The sequence below is a fragment of the Lycorma delicatula genome, chromosome 9 (assembly GCF_047948215.1).
Source record: "Lycorma delicatula isolate Av1 chromosome 9, ASM4794821v1, whole genome shotgun sequence".
NCBI lineage: Eukaryota > Metazoa > Arthropoda > Insecta > Hemiptera > Fulgoridae > Lycorma > Lycorma delicatula.
Window position 1 is genome coordinate 86,683,771 of NC_134463.1, and position 16,807 is coordinate 86,700,577.

The 16,807-nt window shown below is 29.2% G+C and overlaps 1 protein-coding gene across 3 annotated transcripts in view; it reads right to left on the reverse strand.

Annotated features, from left to right (window-relative positions):
• The window catches only part of KdelR (ER lumen protein-retaining receptor), a 90,429-nt gene that overhangs the window by 43,761 nt on the left and 29,861 nt on the right, over positions 1–16,807 (reverse strand). For all 3 annotated transcript variants that reach the window (XM_075374831.1, XM_075374830.1, XM_075374829.1), the window contains exons 2-4: positions 15,910–16,099; positions 7,075–7,144; positions 1,172–1,424 (exon numbers count right to left, since the gene is read on the reverse strand). In XM_075374831.1, the coding sequence (XP_075230946.1) occupies positions 1,172–1,424; positions 7,075–7,144; positions 15,910–16,099 (513 nt within the window). The remainder of the gene's footprint in view (positions 1–1,171; positions 1,425–7,074; positions 7,145–15,909; positions 16,100–16,807) is intronic.

Below are 16,807 nucleotides of genomic sequence, written 5' to 3' on the forward strand. Positions count from 1 at the left end.
GAAATAACAAAGGGAGACGACAAAGAAAAATAAATAAATTTTTTCAAAAAGTTTAAACATGTAAGAGACGAAGTATTTTTTTCTCTTTATTAATCATAAATAGCAATCATTATTATATTTTGTACCTCTATTTTGTTTATCTATCGTTTTGTTTAATTTATTTTCTTTTTTTTTTGAGAAAAAAAACAGTAGTTCTTTTTAAATGTAATAGGGCTGTTTTTACACGTAGCTATGTAATGTAAAAGGATAATGTATTGTATTTAATTAGACAAGTATTGTACAGTAGAGTATTTCAATATTTATTATGTTGTAATTTATAATATTGTTCATGTAATCTTAATATTACAAATAAACTTCAGAATAGTAAATTGCTAATTCGAGTTTAATAATTATAATACAACTGTATACCACATTTGTGCATACTCCACATTTTTCATTAATATTGCTTAATAGGGCCATTTAGCTCGTGTATATTGTTTGAATTTAAAATTTACTTATGATGTAAACTCTATATTTTGTGTGAAAATATATCAATTATATTTTTAAAATTGAAATATGCATCCATGGAAAGTCAGGTAAATAAAACAAATCTACACATAAATATAAAAGGTTCCAAAGATAGAATACAATGCATACTGCACAATTTTCATGATTTTATATATATATAATATTCCATGCAAATTCCATAGATAATGTTAACATAAATATCATAAAATCAATTAATAGAAAATGATGGGAAAATATTTTTGAAACAAAACATGACAATAACATGAAAGAAAATGATAAAACATCAACAAACAAAGTATGCAAGAAATTATATAGAATAATGAATATCTAAAAATACAATAAAAAGTGCAAAATAATAAGGGAATATACATGATATAATAAGACTAGAAAAAACTTCTATAAGGTTAGAAAAATTATCAGGCACATCCAGTATGCAGGCAGTATAAAACTAGCATTTATGTCTCTTCAATAGATTCAAAAATAATGAAGACCACGAATATGGACATCATTTTATGTGACTGGGATAAGTTGAACATTTTAATTGTCAAACAATTTTAGAATATTTATGAAAAGTAATATTTACAGACATTTAAAAAAAAAAAAAAGAATGAAAATCCTGAAAATGGTAAAACAATAATTATGCAAGTGTAATCTTTCAACTTACCTTTGGTAATGTAGAGATAAAAGAAATCACAGTAAAGAACAGTTTGAACAATTCCAGCGACAATTGCAATTAAATCATAATGATTCTCAGCATAGTAGCGATAAATCCAATTTAAAATGTAAAGACCTCGGTATAACCCAAGAGCAAACAAATAATGTGACGTAATACTTTCTGCTTCACCAGTCTTTGAAACGAGAAACAACTGGGGCAAGATAGCTACTGATTCTAAATAAATACTGAACGTCCATAAAATCTGTCGGCAGAAAAGAAACACAATAAATTAATAACAAACACCAGAAAACTATTTTATTACAAACCCATAGTGAAAATCTATCACGATTATTTTTATTTTATTTGTCAGATAGTTTAAGTTTGTTTTGGTAAAATAATAAACATTTTATTTCATACAACAAAAATATAATTTCTTGGCAAAGAAAGTCTTTTAATTGAAAAAAACAAAAACTCATTTACATCAAATTGAAATGTAAATCAACAGACATTTTCCTAGTACTTTCCATCTCATAAGCTCCTGGTATTAAATTTTTTCTTAAGGTTACTAAATACAAATAAGATAACATCATAATTCTGATAATTACCTACTTTTTAAAACTGAATACAAATAAATTCTTTCAAAATGAATTGCATATCGCTTTTTAATATTACCTTATACTATTTTTCAACAAATTAGTGAAGGTCAGGATCCATAAAATATTTAAAAACACTTTATTATTATTTCATTACAAACTTCCTGGGTGGAGAGAATCTAGCCTGATCACATTTTTGGAGGATTAATCATGTTTAAGGTGATAATTCATAATTAGTTATGTTGTATCCATATACACTGTTATGTTTAGTAATCACTTAAAAACATATATCTTTTTGACAGGGGGTTGAAATGAAGATTTTTACCAGGAATCTGAACACTGGTACGCAAACACTGAATGCTCCAAACATTCTGTTTTCAAAGAAACAACAATTTTGGGGTGTCCGTTATCCAAGGAACATGTTTTGATTTAGCGGGCCAACTTTTGAACACAGAGGAAAAAGAATCAGAATAAAGTTATCAGAAAGGTAGGAGTGTATTACACAAGTATTTTAGGCAATGAACAGGGTTTGATCTGCTCTTCTAAAAACTAAAATTAAGAATAAAGATAATCCAAATGCTTGGAACTTCTGTCAATTAATATGACTTGTAATAACTGGTTATTTGCATAATTAGAATTTAAAAGTAAATAGTTTTCACACGTTATTTTCCAACGCTAAGTTAGCCATTATCATTTAATAAGTCTTATAAGTACATAGTGAACTGGATGTAAGTGTTATGTTTCATGAGCCAAGTCATCATATTGTTTGCCATTAATGCATAACAAAAGCATACTGCCATATGATGAGAGGATGAATTGAAAATTATTTTTAAAATGTTAAAATTAATTCAATATCATTGTTTCAAATATATTTTTAAGTTGTGGGCTCCATTGTTGCTTGATGTCTCCCAACATAACACTTTCTCAGCTTCAAGTAAAAGTACAGTTTAAGACATTTTTTTCTGAATACAATGCATATTTAACATAGTCTGTATTTCACATTTACTTCTGCATTATTTATCTGTCAGAGTAAAGCTGTGTAATGCCACTCATTTATTGAAGTGCTAACAAGCAAGGTAATTACTATTATTAATCAGGTATAATTGTTTAAACACTTGTGTATATTTATTTCCAAACACGATGAAAGTTTTTTATTTCACCAATGTAATTAATTACAGGACTAATTTAATTAGATAATAATCATAAGATTCAACCATAAGATTCCATAATAAAAAAAATTAGTAAATATATCAAATTTTTAAAGAAGTGCTTTCATGATTGAAAAAAATCAAATCATGAAACAACAAAATCATATTATCCAATATTTTAAAATTATATACTTTAAGAATTAGTCATATTTAATGACTTGGCTTATTTTACAAGTATCAAGTGATCTTCCACAGTTCCCATTAGTAATCAAGATTTTTACAACTTCTTCTTTTATACTAAATCTTGTGGTTAACAATAATTAAATTAATTTTAATTATTAGGTTATATTTATCACATATTTTTAAGTATTTGTAATTAACACATAATTAAACTAATTAACAAATATTATTATATTAATCTGAATGATTTATAAAGAACAGGTCATTAACAACTCTTAATCAGTTGTTTATTACAATTTTTAAAATACAAATTTTTAAATACTGCACGTTAAATGCCATTAACTGTTTGTATAGGTGACCTAACATAAACCACAAATCACTTATAAAAAATGACTCATTCATTTTTAAGAGTAATAAGATCCCACGTCAAGCTTACTATGAGAAAGTGAAGCGTGAAACGGTTTTCCATTGTTTTAAAACTGAGCCAAATATAACACCGCATAAGCTTTGAGCTTATGCGGTGAATTAATCATCAATCAAGAAAAATACAATGTAATTTACATTGTAAAAAAAAAAAATGTTCTAAAAGATTCTAGCAATTTCCTTTGTATAGAACAAAACACAAATTATAAATTAATATAAATAAATATAAGTAAATTTTCCAACTGCATTCTCTTTCTATATGACATCATAAAAAGACAAAAAGTTACACAGATAGAAGTTAGAGCAGTAAAAATTATATTAATGAAATTGAGCATGTTATTAATCATTAAAATTACACTAATAAAAAAAAAACAAAAAAAGTTACATTTAAGTTTCAGAGTTATTGTTTACACAAATGTTCAATAACTTTGCACATGCACAAAATAAAATACCATACAATCCTACATTTCACTCACTTTTGCTTTCTATCTCTCTTACAGAAGAAAAAGAGAGTAGATGAATAATCAGGATTTCATTGTTCATCACAAAGCATTAATACAATAACCTTGATATCTAACACATTTTAATTACCGAAGGGGGGGAGGGGTTATATAAAAAAGGTAAATTCATTAAAGAAGATTCAATTCATCTATCCAAAATAGATTTTTCTTTCTTTTAACATATAATATCAATGAATCAAATAACAAATAAATTTAAAAAACTGCTTTGTTCTATTCTGATAATTAGAACACTTTATGATTTGTAAAACTCTTAATGATGACTTTTCAGATCAAAAGCATCAACATTAAGCTTCTGATTAAACAAATCATCAGCCTTCAGTGGATATATTTCAGGAAAACTGAACTAATAAATAATATCTTTATCATAAGTTGCTGAGAAATAAAAATTATGAGGCTTGGATTTAACTCGCTGATGGACAATTGCGACTATGGTGTCAATTCAGTAGGATACACTAGTAAAAAAAAATTGCCATCTATGATGGTAGCGCATAACAAATATTTTTCTAGGGCGTATGTATCTTTAAGCAGTACCCACAATGCTACTATAGTTATAAAGACAAATGGTTATAAAAACAACATGAATCCGGGCTAACTTATGCTTTGAGTCAACTTTCATTCGAAACTGCCATTGAAAGTACTGTTGTGTACATGATGTTGCATACACTGCTGATACCTTAGAAAAATATGAAAGATTTTTTTGTCATGTATTTAATACATACAATTTAAACTATATTTACTGCTTTAGAAGTTATTTTTCAGTTTTTATTTTTCAAGTTTACATTTGTACATGTAAAAAATCTTCATTGAGACTGTTAAAAAAAAGTAGGAACCTCAGTTTAAAACCATAAGGTATTACCAAGAATACATCTAATGATCTTTGATGAACAATAAGTACAGATAACAATAAGAGGATTGTCTGAGAGCAATCCATAACATTGCTTCCATTGTCAATGTGTTATACAGAACAGTCAATTCTGACATGTAATCATCTGAGACTGCTGACCCAGTAGAAGAAGGAACACTGCATTGTATTCTACCAAGAACTCAATCAGCGTGTCATGGATGACCCGTCCTTCATATCAAGGATCATTGCTGGTGATGAAACTTAAGTGGTTTGACCATGATTTGAAGCAACAGTCTTCTCAGTACAAGAGTCTCCATGATCGAAAAAGGTGAGGCAGGTCCAAAGTTTAAACAAGTGCATGCTCATTGTCTTTAATCTTCAATGTTGTGAATGTATTATACAGTCACAGCATTGTGCTTCAAGAATTCATCCCCGACGGTCAGACTGTCAATAGAGAGTTCTACCGCCAGTACTCTCCAGATTTGGTTCCTGCAGACTTCACTCTTCCTGCAGTTGAAAATCCAGCTTAAAGGGCGACATTTTACACAATATGGAGATACAACATGAATCGCAAAAGGTACAAGTTTTGAGAAGTGGACTTTCGTTCCAGAAGCAGCAACAAAAATGCTGGGAAAGCTGCATTCTGTGCAAGGGGACTACTTTGAAGATGACAATGTGTTCTCTTAGATAAATAAAGTAGCTTCCTGTTAACAGGGCTAGTCTCAAAACCTTTTGATAACCCTCTCATAAATGGGTACTTCATAAAAAGCGCTGTTCTAAGAAACATGGAAAATAAACTGTTATTTTAATATTTTATCTTACACATATTATAGTACGAATAATTAAATAATAGTATTACTTAGATTCAGTCAGTAAAAATTTCACATTGTATTTTTATTTGAGATTATGTTATCTCATATATCTGGTTATAAAAGCCCAATTACAATTTAACGGTTGGTCTTGTCTACTCTCAGGGTGATAATTTCTGACAAATAAGTAAGACAAATCTTTCCCAGGTTCAGTTTATTAGTTAATCAGACAAAATGTAAAGAAGTTAATGTTCACATTTTGACACTGCAAAATGTCAAGAGTGAAGTATCAAAATGTGTCTTCATGACACTATTTTATCATCTGCATTTTTGCAGTCAATAAAAGTTAGCATCTTTTATTTGGGATAAGATAAAATAGACAACAGCAAATAATGTGAATAGAAAATTGTTCAGCCCCTTGTGAACGACATACAGATAAACAAAGTTCTGGAAGTTAAAAAACAAACACAGAAGATAAAAGTTGTTTCTTTATAATAAAAGCAGATCGCACAGTTAAGACCTGTTTCATTAAAAAATGTATCAGACACAAAAAAAAATCTGATGTGGACATATGACTTCTTTGTACGCCTATTCAATTACATACACACATTTTTTAAAAATGAAAAGCACATAAAATTTTATTTTCATTAACTTCTGATCTTTTTTCATATTTTTTTTTTTACTGTTATTACTGAATTATTTATTGTAAAAGTTTTTTTATCATCGGAGATTAATAATTATATATAATATATAAATCAATATATTTTAATTTAAAAAAAAGGAGATGAAATCGGATTTGAACCGATGTGCCTTCCACTTGTAATTTCCAAATATTTCATTTTTATTTGGCTATAACTCTGGAACCAATTAAAATAAGTACCACTTCTGAAAAGCTCTCAATGAGGACTTATTACTGTAGTTAAGAAAATGATTACTACAGTTTTTGGACATTTTTGGTAAAGTCGATTGCATTCAAAAGGGGAGGTGCACAACTAGACATTACACAACAGTCCTAAATCCAAAATTTCAACATTCTACAGCTAATCGTTTTTGAGCTATGCAAGATAAACACGTACATACGTCTGTATGTCATGCTGAAACTAGTCAAAATTGATTCTAGGATGGTGAAAATGGATATTTCTGTTGAAATCTGAAAACCAAAATTTTTTGCAAATACAATTTTAAAAAAATTAATAAAAAATTGCTTTTTTTAATAGGTAATTACAAAATAAGCTTTATGACATCAAGATGAGCCCAGGAAATGAATCACTTGCTTATCATAATACTAATCGATCACTGAATTCAGCTTAATAAGGCAACTCAGTAGCTCAAGTGAGAGAAATTTTACAGAATATGAGTATAATAATAGAGTAACATAAATAACAAATACTTACTTCAAGAGGTTCATATGCATGATTAACAAGCAATGCAAGGATTGCTGCTGGTATGAGTAACAGTTCAATCCTGAAATTAAAATAAAAAAAATTTATGCTATACAAATTATAATTGGCAATCAACCAAATCGGAAAAGTAAACAGAAAAATTCCTGATTTTATTAAAAAAGTATAATTAATTTGGTGTTTCTATGCCGTTAACGTAAAATCATGCACTATTTACATTTTAGCTTTAAATTTAATTTTCATAAATATATTGACGATAAAAAAAGGAAATATTCTGTAACTGCTGGGGACATGGTATATTAATAAAAATGGCTAATGATTTGAAATACAAGGAAAAATTGTAGCTCATGAAGACATTCATTTAATCATTATACACAAGTTTTTTAAATTCAATTTTTAAAAATAAATATAAATTTTTTTTTCTGTTTTCACAAACATTGAAATGTTTTGTTACCTTTACAAAGAAAAGTACCAGCATCTAACACAATGAGTAAAAAAACAATTACATAAATAGCAGGAGAAAATAGTGTACTGTATTCAGTGACAGAAGGTTGAATAATATTCAAGACTAAAAATTATCTTGACACCCTTCACTAATCATTAAAAACTGAAAGCAACAAATTTTTCAAGTTTTAGTGGTTTAATATATATAATATTGATGGTTTAATATCAAACATTTTGGAAATTAAAAATAAGTTAGATGAATTCTTAAATTATAATCTGAAAAAGACAAGAAAAAGCAAGGTAGAAATGTCAACATTTCTCAACCTATATAAAGCGAGAGGGCAAAGAATTTCTTTATCATATTGTTAATGGTGATGAATCATGGATTCATGTCATTATTACACTGAAAGTAAACATTGATCACAGAGTGATATCATTCAGGAAATCCTCAAAATCAAAGCAATCTGAACACATACAAAGTGAAAATGAGCATTACCTAAGATCAGTAAGCCCTGATATATTTGGTTTCATGTAAAATGGAAGAAAAACATTTACAGACTTAATTTGAAGTATTTAACCGAGAGTTCTACAGAATATTTGTGAGAGATGAAAAGAGGTAATTTTATTATAAAATAAATTTAAAATTTTTATTTTAAAATAAATTTTTCTTCTCATAAAAAAAATTAATTTTAGAAAAATAAGTGTAGAACCTTTTACAAAATTCTCTGCCCTAGAGTTTATTGCTTTATTCAGGTTAATAAAAAAAAGTTAGTTAAATGTTTAAGCTTTTATAATTTTTTCCAGAATTGTACTTTTTCCTTTCACAATTAATATAATTTAAGATCAACCGATAAAAGTTTTTTGACAAAATTATTTTTTCCAAAATTTCCATTTTTTTACTTTACATTCAGATTTTAACGGTCTAATATATTATATACAACAATTATGCATAGTTGATTAAAATGTGCAAGAAATCCACTTTTCTTTAATTTTTTGCGGGCAAAATGAACAGTTTTTTTTTCAACTTTTTAACAAGTAATAAATTGGGGCATTTCTAAAAATGTCACTCCAAAATCTCACTTAAAGCATTGTCGCATGTGCGTGGCTTGATCAGTATACTGAGAACTGACAATTGAGAATGTTTATATAATTATAATTTATTAGTTTAAAAACATAAGTAAAACAAGGCAAATAATAATAATAATGGCAATGGTAAAAAATAACAAAAAAAGTATAGTAATCACAACCACAATATAATAATCAGAATAATAGTATTAATAACAGACAATAAAAAAAAGCTCACAATAATATTTAGAATAATGACAATAATGGCAACCGTAAACAATAATAATATTAAATGTGAATAAGAAACAAATAATCATAAATGTCAATAATAATAATAAAAAACAAAAGTTACATACAAAACAGAATTTAAAGTAATCGTCAGGATTTATTCAATAAATAATAAAATAATGAAAATCAGAATTCAGTCCCACAGAAGACACAATAGACCAATAGTCTAATACATGACCAATAGTCTTACCACTTTTAACCACTAGTCTCGTATTAACAATAGTACAAGTACAAACGGTAAGACAAAGTATAAAGTGCTTTCTCTGCAAATTCCTTTGCTGTTCACAAATAAAATTACCCTTACAGTTTATGAATGAGATTTTGTACATTATCTCTTATAGTCTAACAGTAACTCACCGAATCATTTCTTGTTTTCGTGTAGCAGGATTATTTGTGACGTCACCTTAATTGTGTCGACTTAGTTTACTTTGAAATTAGCTCTTTCACTGACCTCCTCGCAGACTCACACCATAACATCTAGCAAGAATGATTTGCAGGACTCACATATCGCAGACTCTCCGCACCAAATTAACATTATAATGTCTTGCAAAGACTCATTTCAGAGTACTCGCATCACAGAATTTAGCTTGCAGACTCTCCTTGCAGAACTGATTTTTAAATGGTCTTCCCCACAGTATTTATACTCCTGTCTTCTTTACCTGCCGGACCAGACTCCAGCTGAGCATGAGAACAATTGACCGAGCCCTTATGTTCCCATGCATTCCTAACCTTGGTCCAGTACCTCTTCTCGCAGAACGACATGTGTTTATTGTGTGCCAGTGGGCAGTATTACAAAAGACGATTGTTAAACAGACCTGTTACCTTTACTAAAAGAATTTCTTAGACCCTTTCTGGATTTCTCCCATTATTATATTTTCTTCAACTTTCTTTTTAATTGGTAGGAATCCGTTATTCAGGTCTTCTATACCAGTCTTGTTACAATATAATATTATATGATAATTTTTTTATCAATTATAACATCATCAAGGCAAGTTTATTTATGTAACTGCTGCAAAAGACATCTTACATTTATTTAAAAAGGTAAACATGTCAAACAAAAATAGCAGTGACTTAATAACTTCCTTAATACATCCTGTTTTGGTCTATTTTTATTGTATTGCAAATTTCTATTTCTTTTTAAGCAGTATTGTTAAACAATATAATGATAACGCTCAACATAACACTGCTGAGATAATTCAACACTGCTTTGGAAATCAGCAGACATCTGATCTAGGCTAAAGTGATTTTCATATGTTTCTTAAACTAAAAGTACCAGTAGGCAGCAGTCAGTTTGGAAGTGATGATGTGAACAAAAATTTGCAACAGAGTGGCTGACGAACTATTAGCAGATTTCTATATTAATAAAATAGTAAGCCTTGTTGAATGGTAAATATTTAAATATAAATGATGAACATGTAGAAAAATTACAAAACTTTCATTATAAAACAATAAAAACAAATATTTTTTTATTACTTCTTTTAAGTTTATTAAAATAAAATTTTCACTTTCTGGATAATCATTGGCAAATATTAAGGTATTAAGACAGAGTCATACAAATGTAATAGTAACAAAACACATGCTACCAGATCAACATACTAAAATGATTTCCACAGTAGAATAAGAGATGCTATCCAATATTGCCACTTATAATAAATGGATGCTTTAATTTAGAATAATTGCAATTCATAATTAAACCAAATTAGTTTAAATTACTACTACTATCAGATTGTGTTTTTTCAGGACGGGGGGAGTAGCAAAAATTAAAAAAATATACCAATGTCAAAAAAAAAAATTTAATTCAAAAGTAGAAATAAAAATATTAATAAAAGTAAATATAAAAGAAAAGATTTCTTAAACAAAAACAATAAAAAAACAATCTTCAGCTTATCTTAATGAATAAACTGAACATAAACTCAGATAGTGATTTTTATCATCAAATTAGACTATGGGAATCAGTGCCTATTTCTATTTTCAAGTTATTCTTATCAACTATATTACAGTTATTCTGTAGTTTGCATCTTATCGTCTTTATTCTTATAATATATTCAAAAAACCTATTCTACAATATATAAAATTAATTTACAATTTAAAAAAAGTCTTGAACCTTAAAATTTATTTCATAGAAATATAGTTCAGCTATATTCTGTCAAGCTGACAATTTCAGTTCAAGGTTTGTGATAATACATCTGTACTATTATGTAACTGCATAAATAAAATATTAATAAATTTTTCATCTATTTCTAGCTCTGAAAAATGTAGGAAATTATTAATGATAAACAAAACATTTTTGATATACTGTTTGGTTCATAAAACAAAAAGAATGGATTGTTGAAATTTTATTGTATTACACAATGTTAAAAATTTTAACAATTTTTAATAATTACCTAAATATTTTAAGTAAACGATGGTCTTTTTTACATTATCTCCTTCTTAAAATGATATTGAAATTAATGCAGGCTAATTCTGAATTAAAGCGCAGTGAAGCATGCAATTAACTTGTATTTTGCTCCTTTTTGTAAGAAACATAACATAAAATTTGTATAACAACATACTGATATATAAGTTCCAGAAGAATAATTCTTAATATTCAATTTGAAATTAAATAATACTTCAACATTTATCTTATTTTGGTTAAAATGGCATCATTTTCTAAACACCATACTTTCACAACAACGTATAATGAGATGAGAATCAATATAGAAGCCATGTAGATATACTAATGAAAGAAGAGAAAATAATTGAATTTTCTCTTTCGTTATCTAAAACCAGAAAGCCAAGCAACAAAATATTAGAAAAACTTAGGCAACATTTAACTTAAAATGGAGAACCACCTTATGATAAACACTGCAGAACGGTGGAAACATTACTAATATGACTGGAACACAATCAAGACATAGAAGGAAACAGTTTGAACAATTGCTGCAGAAGTAACCAGAAAAGATTTCAATTACAGTTTATGTAATACAATGTAATACTTGTGGAGAGCAAAAATATTATAAAATTTTAAAAAATAAATTTTTAATAATAATTATACTGATAAAAATTCTTAAAACGAAATAAATGATGTAATTCCACAATGTAATTCCTAATTACATTGATAGGCAAAAATAATTTTTTTTAATGTTTTTCTAAGTGTGATACTATTTCTTGAATTGATTTTTTTGCATACATTACAGATCTGTAAATACAATTTTTCTATCACTCTTAGTTTTAAATAAATTACACTTAAAAAAAAAAATTAAGGGAAAATATAGTTAAAATCTGTAAAATTTATAATTTTGCATGGCCATACCTGTTAGAAAGATTTTGCTGATACTTTTCTTTTATAAACAGCCTCAGGCATATCCTGAATTAATGTCCAACAGTAATCTGCTAGCATGTTAGTATTCCGTTTCCCTTTACAGCAAGCTTTCCGTCACCGAAATGTCTTTGTGGAAACATTCACCATGTTTGTCACATATATCTCCGAGGTTATACAGGAAAAAATCCAGATGTGAGTGGAGGAAATGTATTTTCAAAGACATATTACATCCCATAGCTCTGTACGAAGTAAGAAGTTGATTAACAAATATATCGTGGTAATAGTCAGATTTTTGTTTGTCAAGAAACGTTTTGCAAACGTCTTTAAATGAAGCCCAAGCTGCACTTTCTGCATTATTTAACAATGAGCAAATACACCATCTTTGACCAACTATCTTATTTGAAGACCAACAAATATTCCTTCTTTAGAATTTCCTTCACTTGCATTCAGAAATTTCTGCCTGATGTACAAAAATCTGAGACTATCCTTCTTCATTGCTTTTAGAAAATTTTTCATTAGTCCTTCCTTGATATGGAGAGAGGGTAAAAATATTTTTTTGGGTTCAACTAAATATTTTTCCCATTTGAAGTTAAGTTGTCTCATTTCTTCCACTCTTTGGTAACATAATGTTTATCCCTAGCTCAGCTGTCCCATTCGCAAACTTAGTGCATGCCTAACAAAATAGCTATAACTTTCAAATCACCACACATGTTCCAGTTATGGTTTTTTATAATTTATTTTTCAAGAACATCTTTCATTACATCATATGTCTCTTTCAAATTAATACCTTAAGCGATTGGTATCGAAAGATATTTGTTACCGTTGTGTAGTAAAACCACTTTTAAACTATACTTGGATGAATCTATGAAAATGCACAGTTCTCAGTTTTATGAACTTGTTCTAAGTGCAACATAAGCTCATCAATATTTGTGCAATAAACCAAATTATTTTCATCAATAAAGTACTGAGAAAGTTCTTTTTGTTGGCTTCGAAAGCCTGAAATTTTTTGAAGTAAATTCCAACCTTGCAGTCTTGATACAAACAATTCAGCTTGATTTTTTGATAAATTTAAATCCATGACCAAATCATTTAATTCACCTTGTGATAGAAGATGTGGCTTATTGGAAATAATTCAAATTCAAAATCAAAATCATTGTTGTCTTCTTCAGTACTGCCTGATTCTTCATCGCTGCTTTTGAAAAATACATTCACAGGTGTCTCAGGAACTGGAATCATTTCACTGAGGAACAGGCCTGATTGCAGAATGCAATGAAGGATATTTTACAGTATGTTTAAATTTTTTAGAAACACACCAAATCGCAAAACCTGATATATATGCTTTTTTAATTAAAGTTGTAATATTTCTTCTATTTGATTTTACGGTAAACTCACCGCACACATAACTAAAAGGCATCCACATCATTTACACAATTTTGAGGCACTATGACACTTCACTGTTAACAAACTTAAGACAGCAACAAGACTGAACAAAATTAATTCATTCCTAAATCTAGTGCTTAATACAAACAACATAGCTGTGTTTTCAGCTACATGTTTTGACCTGCTCAGACATTATCAATCTTGTCCATGAAGGCTCACTCTTCAATTACTTTTTACTTTTTCATGTCCGAGCGATGAGACATTAAAACCTTTGCGACCAGTATTGTGCCACCAAAACACCAGAAGCATTTCCTTGCCACAGATCTTCTAGTGTGCATTTAGTTGGGCAGAGGGTGCATTTTAGGAGATGTTCAGAGTCCTGAATCTCACCGCACTCGCAGTTCAGGTTGTTAGGCTCTATTTGACGCCATCTAGCGCGGTTAACTCTGGTTGGTGCAACCCCAGTTCAAAGCCGGTTTAAAGTCACCCACGTTTGAATTACAAAATGTAAACCAACGTTTTAAAGTCACACCACGGGGGTACCTGAAAGGAGCCTCCACGTAGATTGCAATTATACACGCAAACAAATAGCAATCGGGCGTACCCTGGGCAACGTCAAGTGTTAACTCTTGACGGCGGATCCTTTTACCACCGAGCATAGAGACAATGCAACCCAGTCCAATAAAAAGGCACTTTTCAGTGCCATTTTTGACGACCATTTCACTCTTCAATATTAGATATGATGTCATAATTAACGACTATGATATGATTTAATTCTTTGTCTCGTATTATTTATTCATAGCTTACAAATTATGATAACAAAGTTAAACAATAAAAAATGAGCTCATCAAGAAATGAATGTTTACATCTTCCATAGAGTTTTCATTAAAAACAAACTGCCACAAAATTTTGTCATAAATAATGCCACAACAAACATTAAAGTGAAATCTATCTTGGAAAATAGTTTCCGCAGAACCATGTGGATTGTCTTCGCACCATAAATTACTATTTTTAGAACTAACGACTCTGTTTCCTGTAAAAGTGGCTTCATCAGGAAATAAAATTGAATAACTTATCAGCATTGTTTAGAAGCCAATGACAGAAGTTTAACCACTGGGGGTGACCTGTTGGCCACAAATTTTGAACCTTCTGCAGGTGCAAAGGATATAGATTTTCTTTCCACAGGGTGTGCCACACTTAAGTTTTTTGTCAAACTAGTACTAAATGAAATTCTTGTGGTACCTGGGCTACACTGAATATGCTTAATCACACAATGTTTATTATTAACACAATGATTTATTTGGCGTTCAACAGAAAATGAAAACGTTGGAAATGACCCTTTCGTTCATAAATGCTGAAACACTGAAGAATGTTTATTAGGTACAGAAAAAATAATTTGATTTTCTGTCTATTTTTCATCTGTTTTGTTTTGCTTCAATAAAATATGGATTTACTTTTTATTGGCTGTATTTACATTAATTTTCTCAGAATTAAATTCTCTACAAGTTTTGCTAGTAAATCTTATACATTTAACAAAGCTTACAAACCTAAAAAAAAAATTGTTTTTCAACACTGAATTTTGTGTCATATATATATATACATATACTTAGAATAAGGACTGAATTTAGCCATGTCTTTTACATCAGTAAGCATCTATAAGATCTAAACTTTCTAACTTTGCTGGTTTAAAGTTTAAATTATTCTAATAATTTTTTTACTATTGATTTTAATATTAATTTACTATTGAATTTGATTACTACAAGGGTAGGGCAGCAAGCAACCTCCACATTTCACAATTTTCCTTCAAAATGGGAACTTTCAACTTATTTCATGGTGGGGGGTTTCTACATTCAAGTTTTTTGAATACTATAAAAGGATTTATGAGTGGAGGAACATGACTTCATGTACTTCAAAAAAAAAAGTTACATATTGAAATGATTACAAACATCAGAAAAATAAAAATAATCAATGGGAAAATCAGATAAGCAGGTTAAAAAAAAATTAAATGGATTGTGTAAAACATAGTAACACTATCACCTTACAACCTAATGGTTCCAGAACCCCCGAAAGATTTCAGGGAATAGTACACAACTGAATGGTGAGAATATGGCAATAATGCACACCACTGGACTATTACATAAAACATTTCTCAAAAAGGTCACTACATATTAGGCATTATCTCTTTGCATACTACTGGGATTTATAAGGGGTTAATTGCCACAGTAGACAATACAATTAAAAGCAATTCTTATAAAAGGCTGAAAAGAAGACCAGGCTTTTGGTTAAGATTTTAAATAGAAAAAGTAAACAATTTATTTATAAAAAGTAAAAATACAAAATAAAAAATTTACCTGAATGTATCATGATGGTGATCATATGTAGCTTTAAACTTAATATACATAAGGTACAATGTAGCATATGAAGCGGCAAGGAAGACTATTTTCATAATGGTGTTATATGTTGAGATAAAGGCTGTTATTAAATCTAAGTATCGGGCTGTGTATACAATTGCAAATAGGACTTGTGACTTCCCCGATATACCTGAAACAAAAAACAGCAATGTCAATAAGTTAATAACTGGCAGATACACAAAAATAAATTGCGTTTAGTAATAAATATATTTATCAGGACTGGAACAAAAAAAAAATAAACATGTATTGTTTTGATCACCTAATCAAAATAGTAACTGTGTGTTTTACTGAAAAAAGAAAATTGGGTAACGCTGAATGTTAAAATGTTTAAATACCTTAACAAAATCATATCTCTCTTACCAGTTTTACTATGTGCAGAAAACCAGTCATTCTGCAGGGTTAAACAAACTAGAATTTAAAAATTAGGTCAATCAAACAAAGTGATGATAATAGAACTGATTTCAGATGACCAATAAAGATGATCTTTGTTGCACCAATTAAACATCAGTACAAGAATGAGGTCATTTCGGCTATACGTCCTGCCGATTCTAACATATGCTTACCCGGCATGGGGAGCTTTGTTGAACTCCACGCTTCAAAAGAAATTAGAAGCCGTCCAAAACATAGCGTTGCGGACGATATTTGAAGCATCATGGTTCGTCAGAAACGTCACTCTTCGCTACGATGCGGGAGTATACACCGTATCCGAGGTGGGGGTGGTGCAGGCACGCAGACTGTTCTCGGGAGAGCGGCCGTGTTCGAACACGGCCATCTCCGGGACATCTGCCGAGAGGACCGTACTCCACAGGGTATAAGAAAACGAACTAAACAAACCCAA